The 25312-nt window shown below is 40.9% G+C and overlaps 1 protein-coding gene across 1 annotated transcript; it reads left to right on the forward strand.

Moving 5' to 3' along the window:
* LOC133806161 (uncharacterized) lies at window positions 1–1166 on the forward strand. The gene is made up of 2 exons (XM_062244284.1): window positions 1–419; window positions 503–1166. Exons 1-2 carry the CDS (start codon window positions 1–3, stop codon window positions 1164–1166), a joined length of 1083 nt encoding a protein of 360 aa, XP_062100268.1.
* The last annotated feature ends 24146 nt before the right edge of the window (window positions 1167–25312 follow it).

Raw genomic sequence — 25312 nt, forward strand, 5'->3', positions numbered from 1 at the left:
ATGTTATGTGCAGTCAGGTTGGATGCAAATAACCATCTATATCCAGTTGCATTTGGTATTATTGATAGTGAGAATCATTATTCTTGGAAGTATTTCATGTCAAAGCTAAAGGAAGCAATTGGGGATGTTGAGGACCTGACGTTTGTATCTGACAGGCATGCAAGTATTACACATGGCTTGGAAACTATTTTCCCCGATGCCTATCATGGTGCTTGCTACCACCACATTAGTATGAATGTGGTTGCTAAATTCAAGACTGATCATTGTCATGTGTTGATGTATAATGCGGCATATGCTTTTAGGAAATCCGAGTTCCACACTCACTTTGAAAAAATCAAATCAAAAGACCTAACTATTGCTCAATACCTAGAAGGCATGGGTTTTGGTAAATGGTCCTGTGCTTACTTTCCTAGAAATAGGTATGTCATTGTGAAATGTATTTTAATATATGAAATCTTTTAAATGTACATTACTATTAAATATTAGTTTTCCTGGATACTAGGTATAATATAATGACAAGCAATTACGCTGAAAGTTTCAACAATAAGACTCGGGACGCTAGGAGATTTTTGATAACTACATTCATCGAATTTATTCGCTTCACACTCAATTCTTGGTTCTGTGATAGGAGAAAAACTAGCGAGAAGACAACTACAACTCTTGCACCGACCTATGAGAAAGATTTGGTGGATATGGCTGAGAAAGCTCAATTCTTGATCCCTTATGCAATAGGGAGTCATGAGTTCCATGTGTTAGATGGTGAGATGAATGGTGAAGTCGACCTCCTAAATAAGACATGCACATGTGGCATGTTTCAACTTATTGGTATCCCATGTGTTCATGCACTATCTGGATCCCTTAAGCGAGGGGTGAACTTTTATTCGCTATGTTCATATTACTATAAAATTAAGACATGGAGGTCCTCTTACACAAAATCTATATATCCTACTGGTAACGAGGAAGAGTGGATTGTTCCACATGACATTATGACAATAAAAGTGAGAACACCTACGCAAAAAAACCCGGTTGGTCGTCCAAAGAAGAAACACGGTAGGCCTAAGAAGAAACACCATCCTTCCAATGGAGAGAAAGTGGTTGTAGAATGCAAGTGCAACATATGTGGAGGTCTAGGCCATAATAGGGCAACTTGTAAAGTTCGTGTTTGAAATTTATGGCATCGATGTTAAACTTTTTATTTGGGTACTAATGGTCTTTGTTAATCTTTTTATTTGTGTATTAATGGACTTTGTTAATCATTTTATTTGTCTATTAATAGATTTTGTTAATCGAAATGACATTGTTTATATACAAAACTAAGGAGAAATATACTATTATGTATCATCGAATAGCCATCGGAATGACATTGTTTATATACAAAACTAAGGAGAAATCAAAATAAATGTTCTAACATATAGAAAAAATCAAGGGTACACATTCTTGTAAAAAATGTCGATGTCTAATTTATCCCTGAAGTACTGAATGTGGTCTTCGATGGCATATGATAAGAGAATGTCTCCAAGAATAAACTCCAAGTGGATGATGGCGAATACGTCGCAATCTTCACTGAAACCGAGAAATCGCATTTGTGAGTGTATTGAAAATTAAAGGGGAACAATGCTGTGAAAAACTGAAGTTAGTACATCTAAATACCTGGTTCTTCACTGTGGAATAATATCAGTGGACATGCGCCACCAATCAAAGTTTGGAACGATGATCTTCGGTCTAGCTATTTTCAACCTAGGGTGTCCTTTAAACATACTAGAAGCGTTGAGTAAAGATGGAAGCATCCTAGTCCAAGGCTCGATCAACTCAGACAACTTATTATGGGTAAAGTTGGAATGATCTGAGTCAAAGACAGTGATCATCCAATCAATGAAATTTATTTTGCAAATGACCCAATGACGATTTTCCAAGCACCAGTGGTAGTAGACCTCGTTGCAATCACCCCAAGGCTTCTTGTATTTGTTAGCTTCTCCTTTAATGAAATTAAGAATGTCCTCATCCCATTGGTAAGTCATGCTTTTGTTCTTGAATTCCTCATATCTAGCAGGGATATACTGTGCAAATGATGAATCAAGTACGGTGGCTTTCACGGGGTACGTCTTCGGCAATTCAAAAAGACGTCTCCGTATAAGATTATTCGCAGCGTCGAGATGCTGCAAATAAATAGTGTATCGTTAAGGAAGAGTGGATTGTTAAAATGAGATGAATGTGTTGACTGCAAATATAAATGACTTACAGTTTCTGCAAACCATTCTTTTGCCACCTTCAACTTCAGGAACCAAAGAGGGGTGCCATCACAACATTCCAACTTCCTCGATCTGTTGTTGTCAATCTCACCGAGTAACCATTGGTTAAAAGTTGTCAAAATATCTTGATCCAACACCTTTAAAGGATAGATTGTTGCTGGGTCCTTGAACTTTGGTTTCTTGGCTGGTGGAGTATAGTCCTCGTACCTTACTGATCTCTGTCTAGTGCGCTTACCTGTAACAGGAGCAATTAGTATCTAATCTCTTTCAAACATGTAAAAACTCATGGATTAGTAGTACCGAAGACCGTCTACACTGGTTGAGGAGGTGTGGCTTCTCCAGCAGTAGGCTCGTAACATGTGGGGAGAATATCGTACTCTACATCCTCTGCTGGAGTAGGTGTAGGAGTAGGTGCAGGAGTAGGTATACCACCAAGTCTTGCCAACTTCTCCAATATGACTTCTTGATTCTTAAGGACGATACCTAGAGTGGCCTTAACCTCATCCACTACACTTGATAGTCTGGCCATCTCACCCAACATAACCTCATAAGCCCCAGGAGCAGGAGCAGAAGTAGGTTCTGCACTAGTATCTGGAGCAGTCTCCGTCGGGGCATCCTCCACAAATATGCCAGCCTCCACGACTATCTCAGCCACTGCAGTAGCCTCTACCTTAGGATCGTAAGGTCTTCCATCCGTTGGTGCAGCCTAGATCATATCCTCCCACATCGCATACCTAGGAGCATCCACCTCTGTCCTCTGATATAATGTGCCAAAGAAGTCTCGCTTGTTTGGTCGAGGCCTTAGTATAGAAATGCATGATAGCTGTAATGGAATCAAAACAAGCAAATTATAAATGACATAAGTTGATAAGTATAATCCAAAAGTTCTTGAATTATTTAAATTTAAAATAACTTGCATGTCTCCTCGCAAGTACATCTGTAGCGCCCTGGATAGCCAAGACCGTTACACTGTGTGTTTATAAAGGTGCAAGACTTTCTAATAAAGTCATTTAACCAAAACGTGTTATCAAAACTATAGTTGAACTAGGGTTAAAAGATTTTGGTCTCAGAAGCGGCATTTCTTATAAATAAACATTCCCTAGGTACATGGGATCCCAAAAGTAATAAGTTAAAGACTGTTTACAAAAGATTCAAGATTTAAATGCAGTGATTAGCCATTATAAGGCAAAACAGATAAATAAGCATTTCTCGTCCAGTTCCACTCCTCAGCCGTGACGGCCGAACAGCTGACCATGTACATTCAGCCCCGCAGCTCTCCATCTCAGGTTTGGTCCAACTTGCCTTTCCCTTTACCTACACCACGTAGCACCCGTGAGCCGCGGCCCAGCAAGAAAACACATTAACAAAGCACAATCAATCAACAGACAATTAGATATCTCATACCGCATAAGCAAGTACTCAACAATTTAAGCATTCATGTTATCCAAGTGTTCAGCATACCAAGTATATCATTCCATATCAATAATCAATCCACATATGATAACTAGGGTTAACGCCCTTAGGCCGCACCCTCTATTTATCCCACTGTCTCCGGCCCGCTTAAACCGAGCTCAGTGAATATTAAGCTATCCTCGGCTACCAGTGGCCGAGCCGCGCCCTGTGCGCAAGTATAATTTATGGCACCCTTAGGACATTTATTACATGTCCCATGGCGTAATACCATCTATGACATTATACGGATATCGGGAGCACTTAGTCCCATCACAAACACATAACTGGGTGTAGTTTTCCTACCTTTAGATTTGATAGCTTCGTTCAATTGATCCTCAAGCACGATCCCTCTTGAGCCTTAGCGTGCACCTAGTCACAAACATAGATCAAAATCATCACCAAACCTCAAGTCCAAAACCTAGCCTCGGGACCAAGCCGGAGCCCTCGGAAAGCCCTAATTCCACCAAACGAGGTGGTGGAATCAAACCCCGAACCCCCAGGCAAAAACCCTTGAAAATAACCCAAAAACCCTTTTCTGTAAACAGGGTAGCGCTACAACGCTCTAAGGAGGGCGCTACAGCGCTACAAACAGAGCCTAAAACGCCCCAGACAACATGGCCTAGCGCTACAATTCCCATTGACTAGCGCGGTAGCGCTAGTCACAGCAGAACAACTCCTGCATTTTTCCTCCTTCGATTTTCCCCGAGACAAACCTTACCAAAACTCTTCCAAACTTCAACCAAACATAAAAAAAAGCCTACCAACATCCTCCACTCATCCCAAGCATCCCAAACACACATAACCCAATCGCATGCACCCCTAAACAAAGAATTCACCATAGCCGAACCTAAAGTTCAGAAACTCAACAAAACAGCAACTAAAACCACAGAACTTAAACTAGAATTCCTTACCTTTACTGGATGAGATTAGCCTAGGTTATCCTCCTCACCAGCTTGGCCTTCACTTCCTCAATGCTCAGCACCAATTTCCCTAGAATTCCCCACCAAAACTTAGCTCAAATTCCACAACAATACCAAGAACTAGAAACTGAAAAACTACCCTGAACCTTACCTCAAATGGATGGATTGCTTTGCCAATTTCTCAAACCAGAACAAGGATCCTAGCCTCAAGCTCTTGCCCAAACTCTTCCTAAGTTTCTGCCCCGAAAGACCTCAAGAGATGGAGAGGAGTTCTCCAACCGAATGAGAAAGAAGAAGACTTCCAATTTCCCCTTTTTTTTTCCTTCTCTTCTTTCTTTTCTTTCATTCAAAATTCCAGCCCTTTCTACACAATCCACATAAGTATAAAGCCTATTAACATTTATCCATTATAAGCCAAATGACCACAATACCCTCCCATAATTCCAAGCCTTTTAATCCACCTAGGGGCATTTTGGTCATTTCTCCCAATTCCCGCTAGTTCCTCGAGTGTCTTTATTATTTACCACTTACTTCCCGACACCTAAATAATCACCAATTATATTCCTAAATTTCAAAATAGACTCCAGTATATTTGCTAAATTCCCAGAAATACCCCTAAGCTCGCCCCGAGCTGGGTATAAATCCTTGCTGTGACTTTTTCGCTAAACTGCTCACTGGGATCGTCTCGAGTCACATATTACAAATATATCCACATAATAATGTGGTCTTGGCAGTTTATCACATTTATATACAATTATTCCCTCAACGACCAAAATTACGATTATGCCCTTCTAACCTAATCAGGGCCTACATGCATATTAATGCACATAGTCATGCATCACAAATATTGAAGTAGTCATATGCTTTTAAATCACTAAATCACATATAATCCAATTATGCCCTCCTGGCACACTAATCAAGGCCCTTAAGCCTTATTAGGAAATTTGGGTCGTTACAACTATCCATTCCTAATGAGAATTCCCTCCTCGAAATTTACCTGAATAACTCGGGATATTGAACCTGGATCACTGTCTCAAGCTCCCAGGTTGCTTCCTCGACCCTACTATTCCTCCACAATACCTTAACAAGGGGAATTGTCTTATTCCGTAGTACTTTATTTTTCCGATCCAAGATCTGGACCGGTTGCTCCTCATAAGCCAAATCTGTTTGCAATTCCAAGTCTTCATATCTCAAAACATGAGTCGCATCAGAGACGTACTTCCGGAGCATAGAAACATGGAATACGTCATGGACTCCTGACAATGATGGTGGCAAGGCCAACCTGTAAGCCACTTGACCGACCCTTTCTAGGATCTCAAAAGGTCCAATGAACCTAGGGCTTAGCTTGCCCTTCTTTTCAAACCTCCTCACCCCTCGCAACGGTGAAACCCGAAGAAACACGTGGTCTCCAACCTGGAACTCCACGTCCCTACACTTGGGATCAACGTAGCTTTTTTGTGTGCTCTGAGAGGCGAGCATCCTAGCTCGAATCTTCTCTATAGCTTCACTTGTCCTCTGAACCATATCTGGCCCCAAATACTTCCTGTCACCCATCTCATCCCAATGAATGGGTGATCTACACTTCCTCCCATATAACATCTCATAGGGAGCAACTCCAATCATTGATTGATAACTATTGTTATACAAAAATTCAATCAACGGGAGATACTTACTCCATGACCCTTCAAAGTCGATCACACACGCTCTGAGCATATCTTCCAACACCTGGATCATCCTCTCAGACTGTCCACCAGTCTGAGGATGAAAGGTTGTACTGAACTTCAACTGAGTCCCCATAGCCTTCTGCAAACCACCCCAAAACTTGGAAGTAAAGATAGGATCCCGGTCTGACAATATAGACTTAGGAACCCCATGGAGACATACGATCTCCCTCACATACAACTCAGCATACTGATCCATAGTATATGTGGACTTCACAGGAAGAAAATGGGCTGACTTGGTGTATCTGTCCACTATCACCCACACCGAGTCATGAAGCCCTACAGTCCTAGGTAAACCTCCCATGAAATCCATTGTAATATCCTCCCATTTCTACTCGGGAACACCCAAAGGCTGAAGCAACCCTACTGGTCGCTGATGCTCAGCTTTCACCTGCTGACAGGTTAAGCATCTGACTACGTACTCCACCACATCCTTCTTCATCCCGGGCCACCAATATAACATCTGTAGATCCTGGTACATCTTCGTGGTACCCATATGAAGTGAGTACGGCATCGTATGAGACTCATAGCATCTCTCGTCTGATCCCCTCATCGCCTGGAACACAAATCTGCCCCTGATACCAAAGTAAACCAACCTCAGAAATAGAATATTCCTTAGCTACTCCTGCTAAGACATTCTCTCTGACCTCCTGTAACTGAGCGTCTACCAATTGTCCCTCTTTAATCCGCTCTAGCAGGGTCGACAGCAGAATAATATTGGCCAACTGGCCTACCACTAATTCAATCCCCGCTCTGACCATCTCATCAGCTAGCTCTCTCGAGATCTGGGTGGAACTGTACAACTGACCGGGGCCTCTCCGGCTCAATGCATCCGCCACTACGTTGGCTTTCCCGAATGATAAAGAATATCACAATCATAGTCCTTTACCAACTCCAGCAAATGCCTCTGTCTCATGTTCAGGTCCTTCTGTGTAAAGAAATACTTTAGACTCTTATGGTCAGTGTACACCTCGCACTTCTCCCCATACAAGTAATGTTGCCAAATCTTCAGTCCAAATACCACTGCTGCTAATTCTAAATCATAGGTAGGATACGGCTGTTCATACTCCTTCAGCTATCGTGATGCATAAGCTATGAACTTTTCATTCTGCATCAACACATAGCCAAAACCCAACCTCGATCCATCGCAATAAACCACAAACTTCCCTTCCCCCGAAGGAAGACTCAACACAGGCACAGAAATAAGTCGTCGCTTCAGCTCTTGGAAACTATCTTCACACTTGTCTGACCAAATAAACTTCAAATTCTTCTATGTCAATTCTGTCATCGGTGCCGCTATCTTCGAGAAGCCTTCTAGAAATCGTCTGTAATAACCCGCTAGACCAAGAAAACTCTACACCTCCGAGGCATTCCTTGGCATCGGCCAATCCCTAACTGCCTCTACCATAGATGGATCCACTTTAATCCCATATGCACTCACAATACGTCCAAGGAATGTCACTTCTGGTAGCCAAAATTCACATTTCTAAAACTTGGCGTATAACTGATGCTCCCTCAACATTTGAAGAACCTGTCAAAGATGAAGCTCGTGCTCTGCCTCTGAACTTGAATACACTAAGATGTCGTCAATGAAGACAATAACGAACTGATTCAGAAAATCCTTGAACACCCTATTCATTAGGTCCATGAAGGCTGCTGGGGCATTGGTCAAACCAAACGACATGACCAGAAACTCATAGTGCCCATACTTAATTCGGAAGGCCGTCTTCGGTATGTCCTCTTCCTTGATCCTTAGCTGGTGATAACCAGATCGAAGATCAATCTTCGAGAACACCATCTTACCCTGCAGTTGATCAAACAAATCGTCAATCCTTGGTAGGGGGTACTTATTCTTGATAGTCAACTTGTTCAATTCCCTGTAGTTTATGCACATTCTCAAAGTTCCATCCTTCTTCTTCACAAATAGAACTGGAGCACCCCATGGAGAGTAGCTAGGCCTGATAAACCCTAAATCCAGAAGCTCCTGTAACTGTATCTTCAATTCTTTCAATTCTGCTGGTGCCATCCTATATGGTGCCCTCGACACTAGATGGCAAATCAATGACAAACTAAATCTCTCTACGCGGCGGCAACCCCGGCAAGTCCTCAGGGAACACATCCAAGAACTCGCAAACCAATCTGGTCTCTCCCGGCCCTACTGGAAAAACCCTGGTGGTATCCACCACACTAGCCAGAAAGCCTATACACCCTCCTTGTAACAGATCTCTGGCTCTCAGTGCTGTTATCCTGGGTACTCGAGGTCCATGCGCCGCTCCCACAAAAACAAAGGGATCCTCGCCCTCTCGCTCAAAAGTCACCATCTTCTTCCTGTAGTCAATAGGAGCTCCATATCTAACCAACCAATCCATACCCAAAATCATATCAAAGTCCTCCATAATCAACTCAATCAAATCTACTGACAACTCTCTACCGTCTACTATCACTGACAGTGCTCTAATCCACCTCCTAGATACTACCAGTTCCCCTGTAGGAAAAATAGTCCCAAACCCTGAAGTACAATACTCACTAGGTCTACACATCCTATCAATCACCTTACTAGAAACAAACGGATGTTTAGCACTAGAGTCAATCAATATTGTAAAAGGAGTGCCACCGCTAGAAAGTTGACCTGTCACTACCGAGGGGCTAGCCTCGGCCTCTGCCTGCATCAGGGTGAACACTCGAGCTGGAGTCAGGCTATCCACCTTCCCTGCATCTCCCTTCTTCATTGTCGGGCAGTCTTTCTTGAGGTGTCACACCACCCTGCACACATAATAGGCCTTAGCCCGACATTCGCCCGGATGGCGTCTTCTGCACCTTGTGCATTCAGGATAAGTCCTCCATGCATCACCACCTCCCTAACGGCCACCCTGAGCACTCCGACCCCTCCTATCAGGACCAGGTGCGATCGAAGTATCAGGAATCTTCCTCTTCAAATCACTGGGGCCTTCGCCCCTACCAGAACCAGAATATGGAGGCACCGCCCTGCGGCCCTCCCGCCTTACTACACTCTCCCTCCATATCTTATTTTCCGCTTCCTCAGCGGTAAGAGCCTTTTCTACAGCCTGGGCATAAGTTGTCCCTCCAAGTACTGTTGTAATTCTCACATCTCGGGCTATCATAGCATTAGGCCCTCTAATGAATTTATCCTGCCTAGTTGCGTCGGCAGGCACAAGATCTGGTGCAAATTTTGCAAGTCTATCAAACTTTAGGGCATATTCTGTGAATGTCATGCTGCACTGTACCAACCCCACGAACTCATTTATCTTCGCTGCCCTGAAGGAAACATTATAGCACTTCTGACTGAATAGGTCCTTAAATCCTTCCCAACTTAAAGCAGTAACATCCCTGGTCTGTGATGCCACCTCCCACCAGATTCAGGCATCCTCTCTTAGCATATATGTGGTGCAAGCCACTCTGTCATAGCCCTCTACCCTCATAAAATCCAGAGTGGTAGTAATCATGGTCATCCACTGTTCAGCCTTCATTGGATCTGGTCCTCCCTCAAAGATCGGGGGTTGTTGTTTCTTGAACCGCTCATACAACGACTCCCATCTATTCCCAACCTCAACTGGCTGTACAACAGGTGCCACTGCAGGTGGCACAATAGGGGCAACACTCCCTGATGGAGCCTGCTGCCGCAGAATTCAGATCTGTTCATCTTGGCTCTGTAGCCGAGCCTGCATGTCTGCCATAAGCTGCTGCCAGTTCTTAGGGATTGGCGGAGGGGTCTGGCCCTGATCATCATCTCTAGTCTCACACCTGCCAGCTAGTCGTGTAGATTTTCTTGGACGCATAATTATCCAAGTCAATCTGCAATCAACGACTCGGCAATCAGACTATGATGACAGGGTAATAATCCTTTCATGATCCATCACTGGAACTCCAATCATTCACAAACAATCAAATTATAACATTTTATCCATATATTCATTCACATGCATAGCAGTGCTGATAAGCACACCTCAATATCATCATGCAATAGTCAAGGGCCAGGCCCTATCAGTATCTCATACTCCCTATTAATCAGGTAGATTTTAACAATCATATCTCATTCAAATCATTTAAGCACATAGTCATGTATACACAATTTACCAAACCCTGAGTCAAGCTTGGCTTTCGCAGTGAATGTACATGTCCAGCCAGTCTTCAGGAACCCTTAATCCTAGGGCACTCTGATACCAAGTTGTAACGCCCTGGATAGCCAAGACCGTTACACTATGTGTTTATAAAGCTGCAAGACTTACTAATCAAGTCATTTAATCAAAATGTGTTATCAAAACTATAGTAGAACTAGGGTTAAAAGATTTTGGTCTCAAAAGCGGCATTTCTTATAAATAAACATTCCCTATGTACATGGGAACCCAAAAGTAATAAGTTAAAGACAGTTTACAAAAGATTCAAGATTTAAATGTAGTGATTAGCCAAACTAAGGCAAAACAGATAAATAAGCATTTCTCGTCCAGTTCCACTCCTCGGCTGTGGCGGCCGAACAGCTGACCATGTACATTCAGCCCCGCAGCTCTCCATCTCCGATCTGGTCCAACTTGCCTTTGCCTTTACCTCCACCACGTAGCACCCGTGAGCCAAGGCCCAGCAAGAAAACACATTAATAAAGCACAATCAATCAACAGACAATCAGATATCTCATACCGCATAAGCATGTACTCAACAGTTTAAACATTCATGTTATCCAAGTGTTCAACATACCAAGTATATCATTCCATATCAATAATCAATCCACATATGATAACTAGGGTTAACGCTGTAACGACCCAAATCTGCTAATAAGGCTTAAGGGCCTTGATTAGTGTGCCTGGAGGGCATAATGAGAATTATGTGTGATTTCAATGAGTAAGATGCATGATTATGATTTAAAGCATGTTATATGACTATTTGAATATCTGAGATGCATGACTATATGTAGTAGTATGCATGTAGGCCCTAATTAGGTTAGAAGGGCATAATCGTAATTTTGGCCATTATGGGCATAACTGCTTTGATATATGTGAAAATTGTCGGGACCACATTATTATGTGGATATATCTGTGATCTGTGACTCGAGACGATTCTAGTGAGCAAAGTAGCGAAAAAGTCATGGCGGGGATTTATACCCGGCTCGGGGTGAGCTTAGGGGTATAAATGGGAATTTAGTGAGTATACTGGAGTCTATCTTGACATTGAGGAATATTATTGGTGATTAATTAGGTATCGGGAGTTAAGCGGGAAATATTAGAGAAACTCGAGGAGTTAGCGGGAATTGGGTAAAATGACTAGAATGCCCTTAAGTGGATTAAAGGGTTAGAAATAAAAGGGAGGGCATTAAGGTCATTTGGCTTTCTAAAGAGGGGAATTACTGAGGCTTTATGTTAGTGGAAATTGTAGAGAAATGTAGAAGTCTGAGGAAAGAAAGAAAAGAAGGAAAAGGAGGGAAAAGAAAGGGAGAAAACATAGATTGTTTTCTAAGGTCGGTTTACACTTCCTTCATCAGTTTCTTGAGGATTTTTAGAGCAAAGCTCAGAGGAGAGCTGGGATAGGCTGAGCATCAAGGATCCTAAGCTAGATTTGAGGAATTGGCAGAGGTATAGCAAGAACTCACCAACACTTGAGGTAAAATTCTGTAAGTTTCTTCAGCTCTGGTTTTGGTTCTTAGCTGAGATATCTAAGCTGTGTTGATGGGGAATTTTAGGAAAGTTGGAGCCAAGAGTTGAGGAAGAGCAAGACAAGGAATTCTAGAGGCAACTTGAGGTCGAAATTCCGCCAAAGGTATAAATTCTAAGCATCTAACTTTGTTGTTCAATTCGTTTCTGCTGAGTTTTAATGTCTAGAAGTGGCTATGGTGAATTTTGAGTTTGGGGATGCATGTGCTTGAGTTCTAGGTATTTGGGGTGCTTGGGATGAGTGGAGTGTGCTTATAAGGTTGTTTTTGAGTTTGTTAAAGGTTTGGAGAATTTTTTGTTGAGGTTGGTTTGAGGAAATCGCAGGAAGGGAAAACTGGTATTGGTCTGTCTGTGACTAGCGCTACAGCGCTAGCCTTTGGGTGCTGTAGCGCTAGGCCATGCATGCTGAGGGGATTTTGCTTCTGTTTATAGCACTTTAGCGCCCTCCCATGAGCGCTGTAGCACTACCCTGTCTTCTGAAGGGGATTTTAGGGTTGTTTGCAAGGGTTTTTGACCAAGGCTTTGGGGTTTGGTTCCACCACCTTGTTTGGTGTAACTAGGAATTCCCGAGGGCTCGGGATTGGCCCCGAGGTTAGGTTTTGGACTTGAGGATTGATGATGAATTTGGCCTATGGTTGTGTTTAGGTGAGCGCTAGGGATCGAGGGGGATCGTGCTCAAGGAGTCGAGTGATCAAAGCTAGTGTATTGAAAGGTAAGAAAACTGCACCCGATTATATGCTTGTGATGGGACTAAGTGCTCCCGATATTTGTATCGTATCAACGATGGTATTATGCTGTGGGACATGTAAAAGCGGCCTAAGAGTGCCGTACATAATATTTGCGGACAGGGCGTGGCTTGGCCACTGGTAGCCGAGGACAACTTAATATTCACTGAGCTCGGTTTAAGCGGGCCGGAGGCAGTGGGATAACGGAGGGAGCGACCTGAGGGCGCTAGCCCTAGTTATCATTTGTGAACTGTGTATGATATGTTTAGTATGTGGGATACTTGATTATACTGAATGATTATATGGTTGACATTATGTGATGCAATATGAGATATTGATTTGTCTGTTGATTGCTTATGCTATGTCGTTGTGTTTTCTTGCTGGGCCTTGGCTCACGGGTGCCACGTGGTGCAGGTAAAGGAAAGGGCAAGCTGGACCAATCCTGAGATGGAGAGCTGCGGGGTTGAATGTACATAGCCAGCTGTTCGATCGCCATGGTCGAGGAGTGGATCAGGATAGGGATTGCCTAACTGTCTTTTTTGCCTTATTATGGCTTGCTATTGTATCTAAACCTTTTGACTTTTGTAAACGGTCTTTAAACTTAATATTTTTGGAATCCCGTGTAAACAGATAATGTTTCTTAATGAAAATGCGACTTTTGAGACCAAATTTTTTTAACCCTAGTTCCTCTATAGTTTCAGTAACACATTTTTAATTGAATGACTTGATTAGCAAGTCTAGCACTTTATAAACACATAGTGCAACGGTCTTGGATATCCAGGGCGTTACAAACGCCCTTTGGCCGCACCCTCTATTTATCCCATTGACTTCGGCCCGCTTAAACCGAGCTCAGTGAATTTTAAGCTGTCCTCGGCTACTAGTGGCCGAGCCGCACCCTGTGCGCAAGTATAATTTATGGCACCCATAGGCCGTTTATAACATGTCCCATGGCGTAATACTATCTATGACATTATACGGATATCGGGAGCACTTAGTCCCATCACAAACACATAACCGGGTGCTGTTTTCTTACCTTTAGATTTGCTAGCTTTGTTCAATTGATCCTCAAGCACGATCCTTCTTGAGCCTTAGCGTACACCTAGTCACAACCATAGATCAGAATCATCACCAAACCTTTAGTCCAAAACCTAGCCTCAGGACCTACCCCGAGCCCTTGGGAAGCCCTAATTCCACCAAACGGGGTGGTGGAATCAAACCCCAAACCCCCGGGCAAAAACCCTTGAAAATAACCCAAAAAACCTTTTTCTGGAAATAGGGTAGTGCTACAGCGCTCTAAGGAGAGCGCTACAGTGCTACAAACAGAGCCTAAAACGTCCCAGACAACATGGCCTAGCGCTACAACGCCCAGTGACTAGTGTTGTAGTGCTAGTCACAGCACAACAATTCCTGCACTTTTCCTCCTTCGATTTTCCCTGAGCCAAACCTTACCAAAACTATTCCAAACTTCAACCAAACATAAAAACAAGCCTACCAACATCCTGCACTCATCCCAAGCATCTCAAACACTCATAACCCAATCACATGCACCCCTAAACAAAGAATTCACCATAGCCGAACCTAAAGTTCAGAAACTTAACAAAACAGCAACTGAAACCACAAAACTTAAACTAGAATTCCTTACCTTTACTGGATGAGCTTAGCCTAGGTTATCCTCCTCACCAGCTTGGTCTTCACCTCCTCAAAGCTCAGATCCAATTTCCCTAGAATTCCCCACCAAAACTTAGCTCAAATTCCACAACAATACCAAGAACTAGAAACTGAAAGACTACCCTGAACCTTACCTCAAATGGATGGATTGCTATGCAAAATTCCTCAAACCAGAACAAGGATCCTAGCCTCAAGCTCTTGCCCAAAATCTTCCTAAGTTTCTGCCCCGAAAGACCTCAAGAGATGGAGAGGAGTTCTCCAACCGAATGAGAAAGAAGAAGACTTCCAATTTCCCCTTTTTTTTTCCTTCTCTTCTTTCTTTTCTTTCCTTCAGAATTCCAGCCCTTTCTAGACAATCCACATAAGTATAAAGCCTATTAACATTTATCCATTATAAGCCAAATGACCACAATACCCTCCCATAATTCCAAGCCTTTTAATCCACCTAGGGGCATTTTGGTCATTTCTCCCAATTCCTACTAGTTCCTCAAGTGTCTCTATTATTTACCACTTACTTCCTGACGCCTAAACAATCACCAATTATATTCCTCAATACCAAAATAGATTCCTGTATATTCGCTAAATTCCTAGAAATACCCCCAGGCTCGCCCCGAGCCGGGTATAAATCCCCGCCGTGAATTTTTCGCTAAACTGCTCACTGGGATCGTCTCGAGTCACATATTACAAATATATCCACATAATAATGTGGTCTCAGCAGCTTATCACATTTATATACAATTATGCCCTCAACGGCCAAAATTTCGATTATGCCCTTCTAACATAATCAGGGCCTACATGCATATTAATGCACATAGTCATGCATCACAAATATTGAAGTAGTCATATAACATGCTCTTAAATCACTAAATCACATATAATCCAATTATGCCCTCTTGGCACACTAATCAAGATCCTTAAGCCTTATTAGTAAATTTGGGTCGTTACAACATCCTTCACATGCAAATGCTTCGGCTGGCTTGTGCTTTCCCACTGTAGCATCCTAGGGAACTTGAATCCACCGAGCTTGGCATATTCCTTTTGCAAATCAAGAATCGTCTCGTATGCCCAATATTGCAAGGATGGCGGATACCCCTGCAGGTGTACTTTGCCTCCACCTGAACACCCTTAGAAGACACCACCTCAATGGTCTTCTTCGCCTTCTTACCAGGTATTGTAGCACCAATCACTTTCATATCTCTACTGAATTGTTTCATAGTTGTATCGAATGAAAGGGAAACCCATGGATACTTCTCAAAATATTCTAAGTCCTCGACCATCGACAATGAATCTCGCCAAATAGCATTGTCATTCTCGGCGGTCAATAGTATCCCCTCCACAAAGTAAACCAAACCGAGCTTGTACAAATCATCAGGTACATCGTACATACAAAAACCTTGTTCCAAATTATTGAACCTAATGTCTTTCTTGGGTTCCACACTAAAATATGTATTAACTAGGCGGGAGGACGTAAGGTGAGGTTGAATGTCAGCAGCAAGTGGTGGACAGGAGCAGCTGAGGCCATTCATAATGGTAAACTCGTGCACCCCAAACATACATAAGTTTGGGCCCATCAAGAAGTGCACCTCATCGCCATGCAGAGACTTCACCTTCTGCAAAAGCAGTGTGTGCACCAATGCCCTAGAGAACGAAAAGGCAGGGGCTATGAAGAATGGTCCAAAAACAGACTCATTCACCCTCCCCAACAATCCATGCTCCTCAAACCTTTTCTTCAATTTCGTTAACCTCCCGGAACTCCTATAGGTTCTACGACCGACATAATGATCCTCTATAGGGATCTCAAGCGGTGGGATACCTTTGGGTGGCATCTGCAAAATATCAAAAAAAAAAAAGAGAGAGAATTAGTTTAATTTACAAAAAAATATTGAGTCTGTTGTTGTCATCGAAATGCCATCAAATTACCATCGATTTGACATCGAAACAAAAAGAAAAAAATCAACATATACAAGCATGCATCGAAATGACATCAAAATACTATCAATATACCATCGAAACTGATTTAAAAAAAAACAAACAAACTATCGATGTGCCATCGAAATGGTATCGAAACACATCTAACAAATAACAACTAACTAAGCCACCCTCGAATCAGCATCGAAATACAATCGATATACCATCAAAATTGATTTTACAAATAAACAAACACACTATCGATGTGCCATCAAAATGGCATCGAAATACTATCGATATACCATCAAAACTGATTTTACAAATAAACAAACAAACTATCGATGTGCCATCGAAATGGCATCGAAATACATTTAACAAATAACAACTGACTATGCCACCATCGAATCAACATAAAAATTGCATTGATTATATACAAAATAAAATCAACAAATAATGTATTGATATTCCATCGAAATAGCATCGATTATGCATCAAATATCTTTCAAACAGATAACATATAAAAGCCATCAACATCGCATCGACATAGCATCGAATTAACATCAATGCATCACCATCAAATTAATGTGCTCGAACAACCATCGAAATGGCATCGACATAGCATTGAAATTAATAGATTTATCAAAATATAACTAAAACCAAGAAAGCATCGAAATACCATCGAACTATAATCGAAATTGCATTGAAGTCAGCATCAACATAACATCGATTTTATACAAAAAAAACTAAAAACCATGCAGCATCAAAATGGCATAGATATACCATCGATTGCGCATCAATTGACTATCGCCTTCATTTAATGGTCCATCGAAATACTATCGATGGAGCATCGAGTGCACATCAATGAACAACATTTTGATTATTAAAAAATATACACATGCACTGAATGACATCTAATTATCATCGATTAAGCATCGAAATGACATCGATGTGGAATCGATTGAACATCGACCCACAAATTTTTTGCATAACTTAAACACATTCTTCCAAAATGATGCACATAGAATCAAACCCATTTAAAGCTACATTTTTGCAAAATAAAGATTAAAAATCAAACCCATTTCATTGATTTTATACATTACGATTCAATTTTTTTTTTTAAAAAAATCTAGAAAAATCGACTTACCGTTGCCAGCGATGGAGAAGAGGGTGGCGACGACACCTGTGACGAGAGAGAGAGCTTCGCCTAAGAGAGACAGTGAGAATGTGAGGGGTCTGAGAGGTTGAGAGAAAATTCCACTGAGAGAGAAATGAGAGAGTTCGACTGGGATGGGAATGTTTAATGTTAGGAGTGTTTTTTTTTTCCAAAATATTAGAAATGACATATGTTTGAGAGAGTAAGTTATGTTGGCACTTAAAAAAAATTAAGTACATTATAGGACATATAGTGTAAAATTCCCATTTTTTAGGCTTATTTGCAGTAAAAATTCCTAATCTAATTTACATTTTTGACTTTGGTCCCCAATCTCTATTTTTTTGTCTTTAAATCTCCAACCTTTTCACTTTTCCATCTAATTTTTATTTAAAAAACTAAGGTTTTGTGGTAAAAGTTCATTATCTATATATCATTTTCCACATAGGTTCTTAACTTTAAATTTTGACATTTTTTCCCAAAAAATATAACTTCAAATTTATTAAAAAAATATATTTCCTAATTATTTTAAATTCATAAATATTTGAAATTTATTATAATATTTAAACAATAATAAGTTATTTTTAAATGTGTTTTTAGCATAGTTACAATAAATATTTGTTAATATATTTAATGATAATTTCAATAATTATATTATAAATTCTTTAAAAGTTTAAAAGAAAAAATTATAATTTTTTTTAATTCACAATAATTAAATTATAAAGAATTATTATTTTGATTATTTAGATTTGATTAAAAAAATATAAAAAAAATCAAAATTTAAAGTTAGGGACTCATGCAAAATGATGTATAGGTTATGAACTTTTGCTACAAAACCTTAATTTTTTAATTGAAAAGTGAAAAGGACTAATGATGCTAACTGTTTAAGAAGTTGGGAATTTAAATACAAAAAAAATTTGAGATTAGGGACCTAAGTACAAAAGTAGGTTAAATTGGCCTTTTCTTTATTGTTCCTTTTTCTAGTCTTTGCTACTTCTCAAATCAAGAAGTCAATCCTTAATTCAACATACTTTTTTCAAGGAAACTTTTTATCATTTAATCAAGAAGTGGTGTTATGACAATTAAAATTGAACACTTCAAGTCTTAAGTATACTCACTCTCTAAGTAAAAAAGTAAATTTTACTAGAGCATGAGCCACCTAAATTTGTATAGGTTGTAGATATGCCATCAACCACGTGGACAAGGACACTTGTCCACTCACATGGTGGCGTGTTATTGAAACTTAAATGAGTACGTATGAGTGATCATATGTCTCACCTTAGGAGGAGGGAATTGTTCTCACCGTGTGAGGAAAGTTCAAAATATGTCTTATGCAATGACAATATGTTTAGTCAACTAATTACTTTTTTTCACTATCTACTATCTTTTTCTCACTATCTACTAGGTTCATTAACGACATTTGTTAGACCTAACGACTTTATCTCTGACTAGACAAAAAATAGTTTGTTTTGTAATGACCCAAATTCAATAATAAGGCTTAAGGGCCTTGATTAGTGTGCCTGGAGGGCATAATGAGAATTATGTGTGGTTTTAATGATTAAGATGCATGATTATGATTTAAAGCATGTTATATGACTACTTGTATATCTGAGATGCATGACTATGTGTATTAGTATGCATATAGGCCCTGATTAGGTTAGAAGGGCATAATCATAATTTTGGCTATTATGGGCATAACTGCTTTGATATATGTGATAATTGTCGAGACCACATTATTATGTGGATATATCTGTGATCTGTGACTCGAGACGATCCTAGTGAGCAAAGTAGCGAAAAAGCCATGACGGGGATTTATACCCGGCTCGGAGTGAGCTTAGGGGTATAAATGGGAATTTAGTGAATATACTGGAGTTTATCTTGACATTGAGGAATGTTATTGGTGATTAATTAGGTATCGGGAGTTAAGTGGGAAATATTAGAGACACTCGAGGAGTTAGCGGGAATTGGGGTAAAATGACTAAAATGTCCCTAAGTGGATTAAAGGGTTTAGACTTAATAGGGAGGACATAATAGTCATTTGGCTTATAGAAGTTAAGTATTACCAAGGCTTTATGTTAGTGGGAATTATAGAGAAGTGTAAAAGTCTGAAAAAGAAGGAAAAGGAAGGGAAAAGAAAGAGAGAAAAACAGAGAGAGTTCTCTAAGTCGGTTAATATTTCCTACATTTGTTTCTTGAGGATTTCTGGAGTAAAGCTCAGAGGAGAGCTGGGATAAACTAAGCATCAAGGATCCTAACCTAGGATTGAGAAATTGACAGAGGGTTAGCAAGGATTCATCAGCACTTGAGGTAAGACTTTAGATTTCTTCAATTTCTGTTTCTGGTTTTTGAGCTATGGTGTTTAAGTTGAATTGGATGGAACTTTAGGGAATTCAGGCCTAAGGACGAGGAGGAGCAAGCCAAGGAAGTCTAGAGGCACCTTGAGGTCAAAATTCCACCAGAGGTATAAATTCTAAACTCCAACTTTGTTGTTCAGCTGGTTTCTGCTGAGTTTTAGTGTTTAGGAGTGGCTATGGTGGATTTTGAGTTTGGGGATGCATGTGCTTGAGTTCTAGGTATTTGGGGTGCTTGGGATGAGTGGAGTATGGTCATAAGGTTGTTTTTGAGGTTGGGGAAGATTAGGAGGAGTTTTGGTTGAGGTTGGTTCGAGAAAATCGCATAAGGGAAAAAGCTAGTGTTGGCCTGCCTGTGACTAGCGCTACAGTGCTAGCCTTTGGGCGCTGTAGCGCTAGGCCAGGTTTGCTAATGGGGTTTTGCTTTTGTTTGTAGCACTGTAGCACCCTCCCATGAGCGCTGTAGCGCTACCCTGCCTTCTGAAGGGGATTTTAGGGTTATTTGCAAGGGCTTTTGACCTAGGGTTTGGGGTTTGATTCCACCACCTTGTTTGGTGTAACTAGGTCTTCCCGGGGGCTCAGGATTGGCCCCGAGGCTAGGTTTTGAACTTGAGGATTCATGATGACTTTGGCCCATGATTGTGTTTAGGTGAGCGCTTGGGCTCGAGGGGGATCGTGCTCAAGGAGTCGAGGGATCAAAGCTAGTGAATTGAAAGGTAAGAAAACTGCACCCGGTTACACATTTGTGATGGGACTAAGTGCTCCCGATACTTGTATTGTGTCAATGATGGTATTATGCCATGGGACATGTAAAAGCGTCCTAAGAGTGCCGTACATTATATTAGCGCACAGGGCGCGGCTTGGCCACTGGTAGCCAAGGACAGCTTAACATTCACTTAGCTCGGTTTAAGCGGGCCGGAGTCAGTGGGATAACGGAGGGAGCAGCCTGAGAGCGCTAGCCCTAGTTATCATTTGTGCAGTGATATATGATATGAATTAATATGTTTAGCATGTTGGATACTTGATTATACTGAATGACTATATGGTTGAGATTATGTGATGCAATGTGAGATATTGATTTGTCTGTTGATTGCTTATACTCTGTTGTTGTGTTTTCTTGCTGGGCCTTGGCTCACGGGTGCTACGTGGTGTAGGTAAAGGCAAAGGCAAGCTAGACCAACCCTGAGATGGAGGGCCGCGGGGTGGAATGTACATAGCCAGCTGTTCGATCGCCATGGTCGAGGAGTGGATCAGGACAGGGAATACCTAATTGTCTGTTTTGCCTTAATATGGCCTGATATTATGTATAAACCTTGTGTCTTTTGTAAACAGTCTTTAAACTTAATATTTTTGGGATCCCGTGTAAACAGATGATGCTTCTTAATGAAAATGTGGCTTTTGAGACCAAACCATTTTAAACCCTAGTTCCTTTATAGTTTCAGTAACACGATTTTAATTAAATGACTTGATTAGCAAGTCTGGCACCTTATAAACACACAATGTAACGGTCTTGGCTATCCAGGGTGTTACATGTTTACTCGATGGCTTCCATTGATGACTGATTACACTCGAGTGGTTCAAAACGAGGAATAACTACCTTTACTAAAATAAAAATATTTTTCTCTTCCATATCAATATAGGACCAAATCTTTGTAAAAGAGGACATGCAATTGGGATATACAATTACATTGAAATATTTCTCTGTTAATAAGATAGTGATGGATTAGGCTAATTTGGAAAAACCACATTAAAAACTTATATGCTAGTGTTGGCATTATAATTTACTTAGATTGATCCAATTTACTCGTCCCTGTTGAAAAGTCTCTATCAACAATTGGCGCTAGAATGATGGTGCTACACAATTAGGGATGTAAATGGGGCGGGTCGGTCCTGCCCCGCTAAAGATTCGCTCCGACCTAATAAGCTCATGCCTCGCCTCGTTAAGGCTTTTGATGCGAGCCGGGTTAGACCCGCCCCAAATGTGATGGAGTGGGTCAGACCCGACTCGTTAAGGTTTTTTTTTCTTTCTTTTTTCTTTAATAAAAGAAAAATTAGTTTATTTTTTTAAAAAAAATGTTACAATATAAAAATAAATGGCAAAAGAATTTGTCACACTAGACAAAAATGAGTTGTCTAATTTTTTTTTATAAATACCTTGCATACTAAAATAAAAAAAAATTTAATATGCTTCAAAACAAAACATTAATTTTCTCCTCTATCTCTCTTAAATATACTGTCTTATTATAAAAATATATTTGGATCGTGGATTACTCCAAATAATGGTAGTAATTGATTTTTTTTTTTAAATTTTCAATTACCAAAATAAACAACAACCGGGTTGGGTCGTGATCCGACCCACTTCAATCGCTAGCAGGTCGGATCACGCCTCAATCCATTTTCGCCCTGCTTATATCCAAATTTGGGGTTGCCCCGTCGGGTCAGGGCTCCGACCTGCCCCGATTCACCAATTTTTTTTGCCATCCCTATACATAATAATCTTTTAGTAAGCTAAACAGAAATTTGTTAGAGACCAACTAGACTCTGTATGATGCCTCACATCACTAGGAATTTAGAAAGGGGGATGTCAGATGAATGCATTGTTGAAGGCCTTCCTTACGACAGTGAGGATGTGCAAGCAAAGCCCCCCAATGAAGTCTCTTATAGGTACATAAGCGATCCCCATAGAAACTCTCAAGTATGGTTGCTCACTTAAGTTTCTAAGACAAAGTTATGGGTGGGATTCAGCAAGTACTAAACACCCTCAATGAGACGCTAGCTAATATAGTTCAAGGCGAAACCTTTATACCCAAGTAGTGTTGGGATATGTGACGTTAAAGTGTATTTCTATAAAATATTTATTAATTATTTAATAAAGATAATGTTTTAACTCATATTTATATTTACATGTCATTTATTTAGAAATATCTAATGTTATTACATGTCTTCTTGAATTAAGTATATATATGTTGTTGTACCTTAAAATTAGCACGAGTTCAATTACTCAGCTCGGGTACAGCTGACAGATGAATATGTGGAAAAATAGCCAATTAGAATATCTGGCTAATAGTTATGTGAACAACTCGAGTTTGGGGGCTTGACAGTATGATACACAAGTCATTATCAGACTGCCACTTAGGATAACAATTGAGTTCGAGATTTATAAGGACCAGATCCAACTTTGGGCGCTCTGAGTTTACTGCGAGCTAGGGTTCAGATAGACTCTGAACACGAGCTCGGGTGAGATATTCAGCTCGTGAAATCCTGGAAAGAATGCATACTGAAGGATCCCAAGAGATTCAAAGGCTCCTTATACGCTCATTAATGCCCAGGCTATATCACATATCTATCATTTATTATCCGAGATAGCAGGAGTATATTCTATTTTGTTATCAAATCATATCCCAATGTAAATGGGAATAACTTTTACTAAATATATACCTTATTCATTCACGCGGTTACCCAAACCTGTCCATGAAATTCCCCTATAAATACTAGGGATAATGGACAGGGAAGGGGACAACCATTTTTTGTATTACTAAAACTCTGCAAAAATTTAGAGAGAAAAAATAATAATATGGACTCGTGGACTAGGAGGACTTTAACTAGTGAACCACATAAAAGTTATGTGTGTTAGAGAGGGTTGTTTATTGTTTCATTACGGCTTATAATTTAGCACTAATTTACTTGTTTGATTTCTTAATGTATTGTTGGCGAAAAAACGCGTCAATAGTTTGGTGCTTTCATTGAGAGAAAATTAGTGCTTCACAAGTTTCAGTCGACATTTATCATGGTGCTCACTTGATCGATGCACGATAATGAGATGGAACCACCTGGTGGGTAGGAAGCCCATCATACCGCTGCTCCCACTGAAAGGAGCCCAGATGTTCAACAACGTCCTGGGAAACAACCTGATGGTTAGGACGATGCTGGGAGTTCAGCGTCACTCCCACCAAATCCTAATCCATGATACTTGATTGCCATCAAGAAGGAAAATTCCCAGTTAAGGAGCCATCTTGCTAGGGAAAACAGGAAAATCGAGGAGATCTTGGCTCAGTTACCCCCTCTTGCAATCCACGTTAATGTCAGAAAGAGGTAAAGTGGGTCTCAGAAGTCCCACGGGAATAACCGGTCTAAACCTAGTCATTTTGTCAAAACTGCCACTCTAAGTTCTGTGCCTTCAAAGCGAAACCACTAGAGTGCTCAACCCACTGGTCATCATCAGCATGTCAGTCGGTCGGTCAGGACTGCGACCCCTAGCTCTGTGCCTTCTTCACAGATCCCCAGAAATGCCCATAACAACCTGCGGGGAGGGGCTGAGACAAGCTCATGAAAGCAAAGTGCTTCAGCGAATCCTACTGTGCAACGATCAGAACCCCAGGCACAGAGAACTAGGGACATTGGAGTAGAGCCGAGGCAGGCTAATTTAATTCTTCCTGATGGAACGAGGATAGCCTCGCAAATAAGGTATCCTCCGTCACCAGTAAGATATCCAACACCACCTTGCCCACAATGAAATGCTTCAGCTCATGGGAACAGTAGGAGAAATCCTCCCCCGTCTATAAATAATTATGCCACACGGACGCATGCTGAGAATCTAGGTCCTCGATCTCAACCGCGAGCCATAAGTTTTGTAAATGGAAGTTACTGGACAGAGAGCCAACATGAAGGCAGGTTCGGGAGTGACCTGGGGAATCACTTAATCTCAACAGAAAGTCCTTGGTATGATCCACAGCTCGACCTACGCGATCATTTGAACTCACAAAGAAGGTATCCAGCTCGAAATGAGGATGTTAGTTATACTCGGCATGAGGGAGGTCCGTCCATTGTATGCGACAATGGGAATGTCCCACCTAACCAAGCTTGAACATGGAAGGACAACAACCGATCAAATGTGTATAATAGGATGGGAGCTGTTGAACAACCCCCAACTAACCTAGGGAGCAAGGACCAAACCCTTGAGAGACTGGCTTTGATGGAAAAACAAATGAAAAGACTCTTATCTGGAAAGGGAATGGACGATTGCCACTCAAATAAGGAGCTCGAACCTTTTGCTCAAAAAATTGCAGCAGCTACATATCCTATTGGCTTTAGGATGCCTGTTTACCCTAAAATGACTCTTGATGATGTGGCAGGATTGACTTACACGTGGCTGGCACGTGGCGGTTTCAAGTGAACGAATCCTGTCCGACCATTGACTAGAGAGTTATTGATGTATCAAGACTCATTCTAGCATACTTTCGTTTACTTCCTCTTGAATATGCAATCTTTTAATATTAGCATTTATTATATTTTCTTTTATTACATTGATATGCAAATCTTAATTGTAATTAAGGCCCGTTGGCCCATGTAACCTTCTTGAGCCTATAAATAAGAATCAAAGAGCTCAAGGGAGGGACTTTTGAACTTTTGATCTTTGTATTCAGAGAAAAGAGCACAGTGTGATTATCCACCGAAATTGTAATCCTCTCAAGGCTTGTGAAACTCATGAACCCTAGTTCATTGATCACA

The sequence above is a fragment of the Humulus lupulus genome, chromosome X (genome assembly GCF_963169125.1).
Source record: "Humulus lupulus chromosome X, drHumLupu1.1, whole genome shotgun sequence".
Classification (NCBI taxonomy): domain Eukaryota; kingdom Viridiplantae; phylum Streptophyta; class Magnoliopsida; order Rosales; family Cannabaceae; genus Humulus; species Humulus lupulus.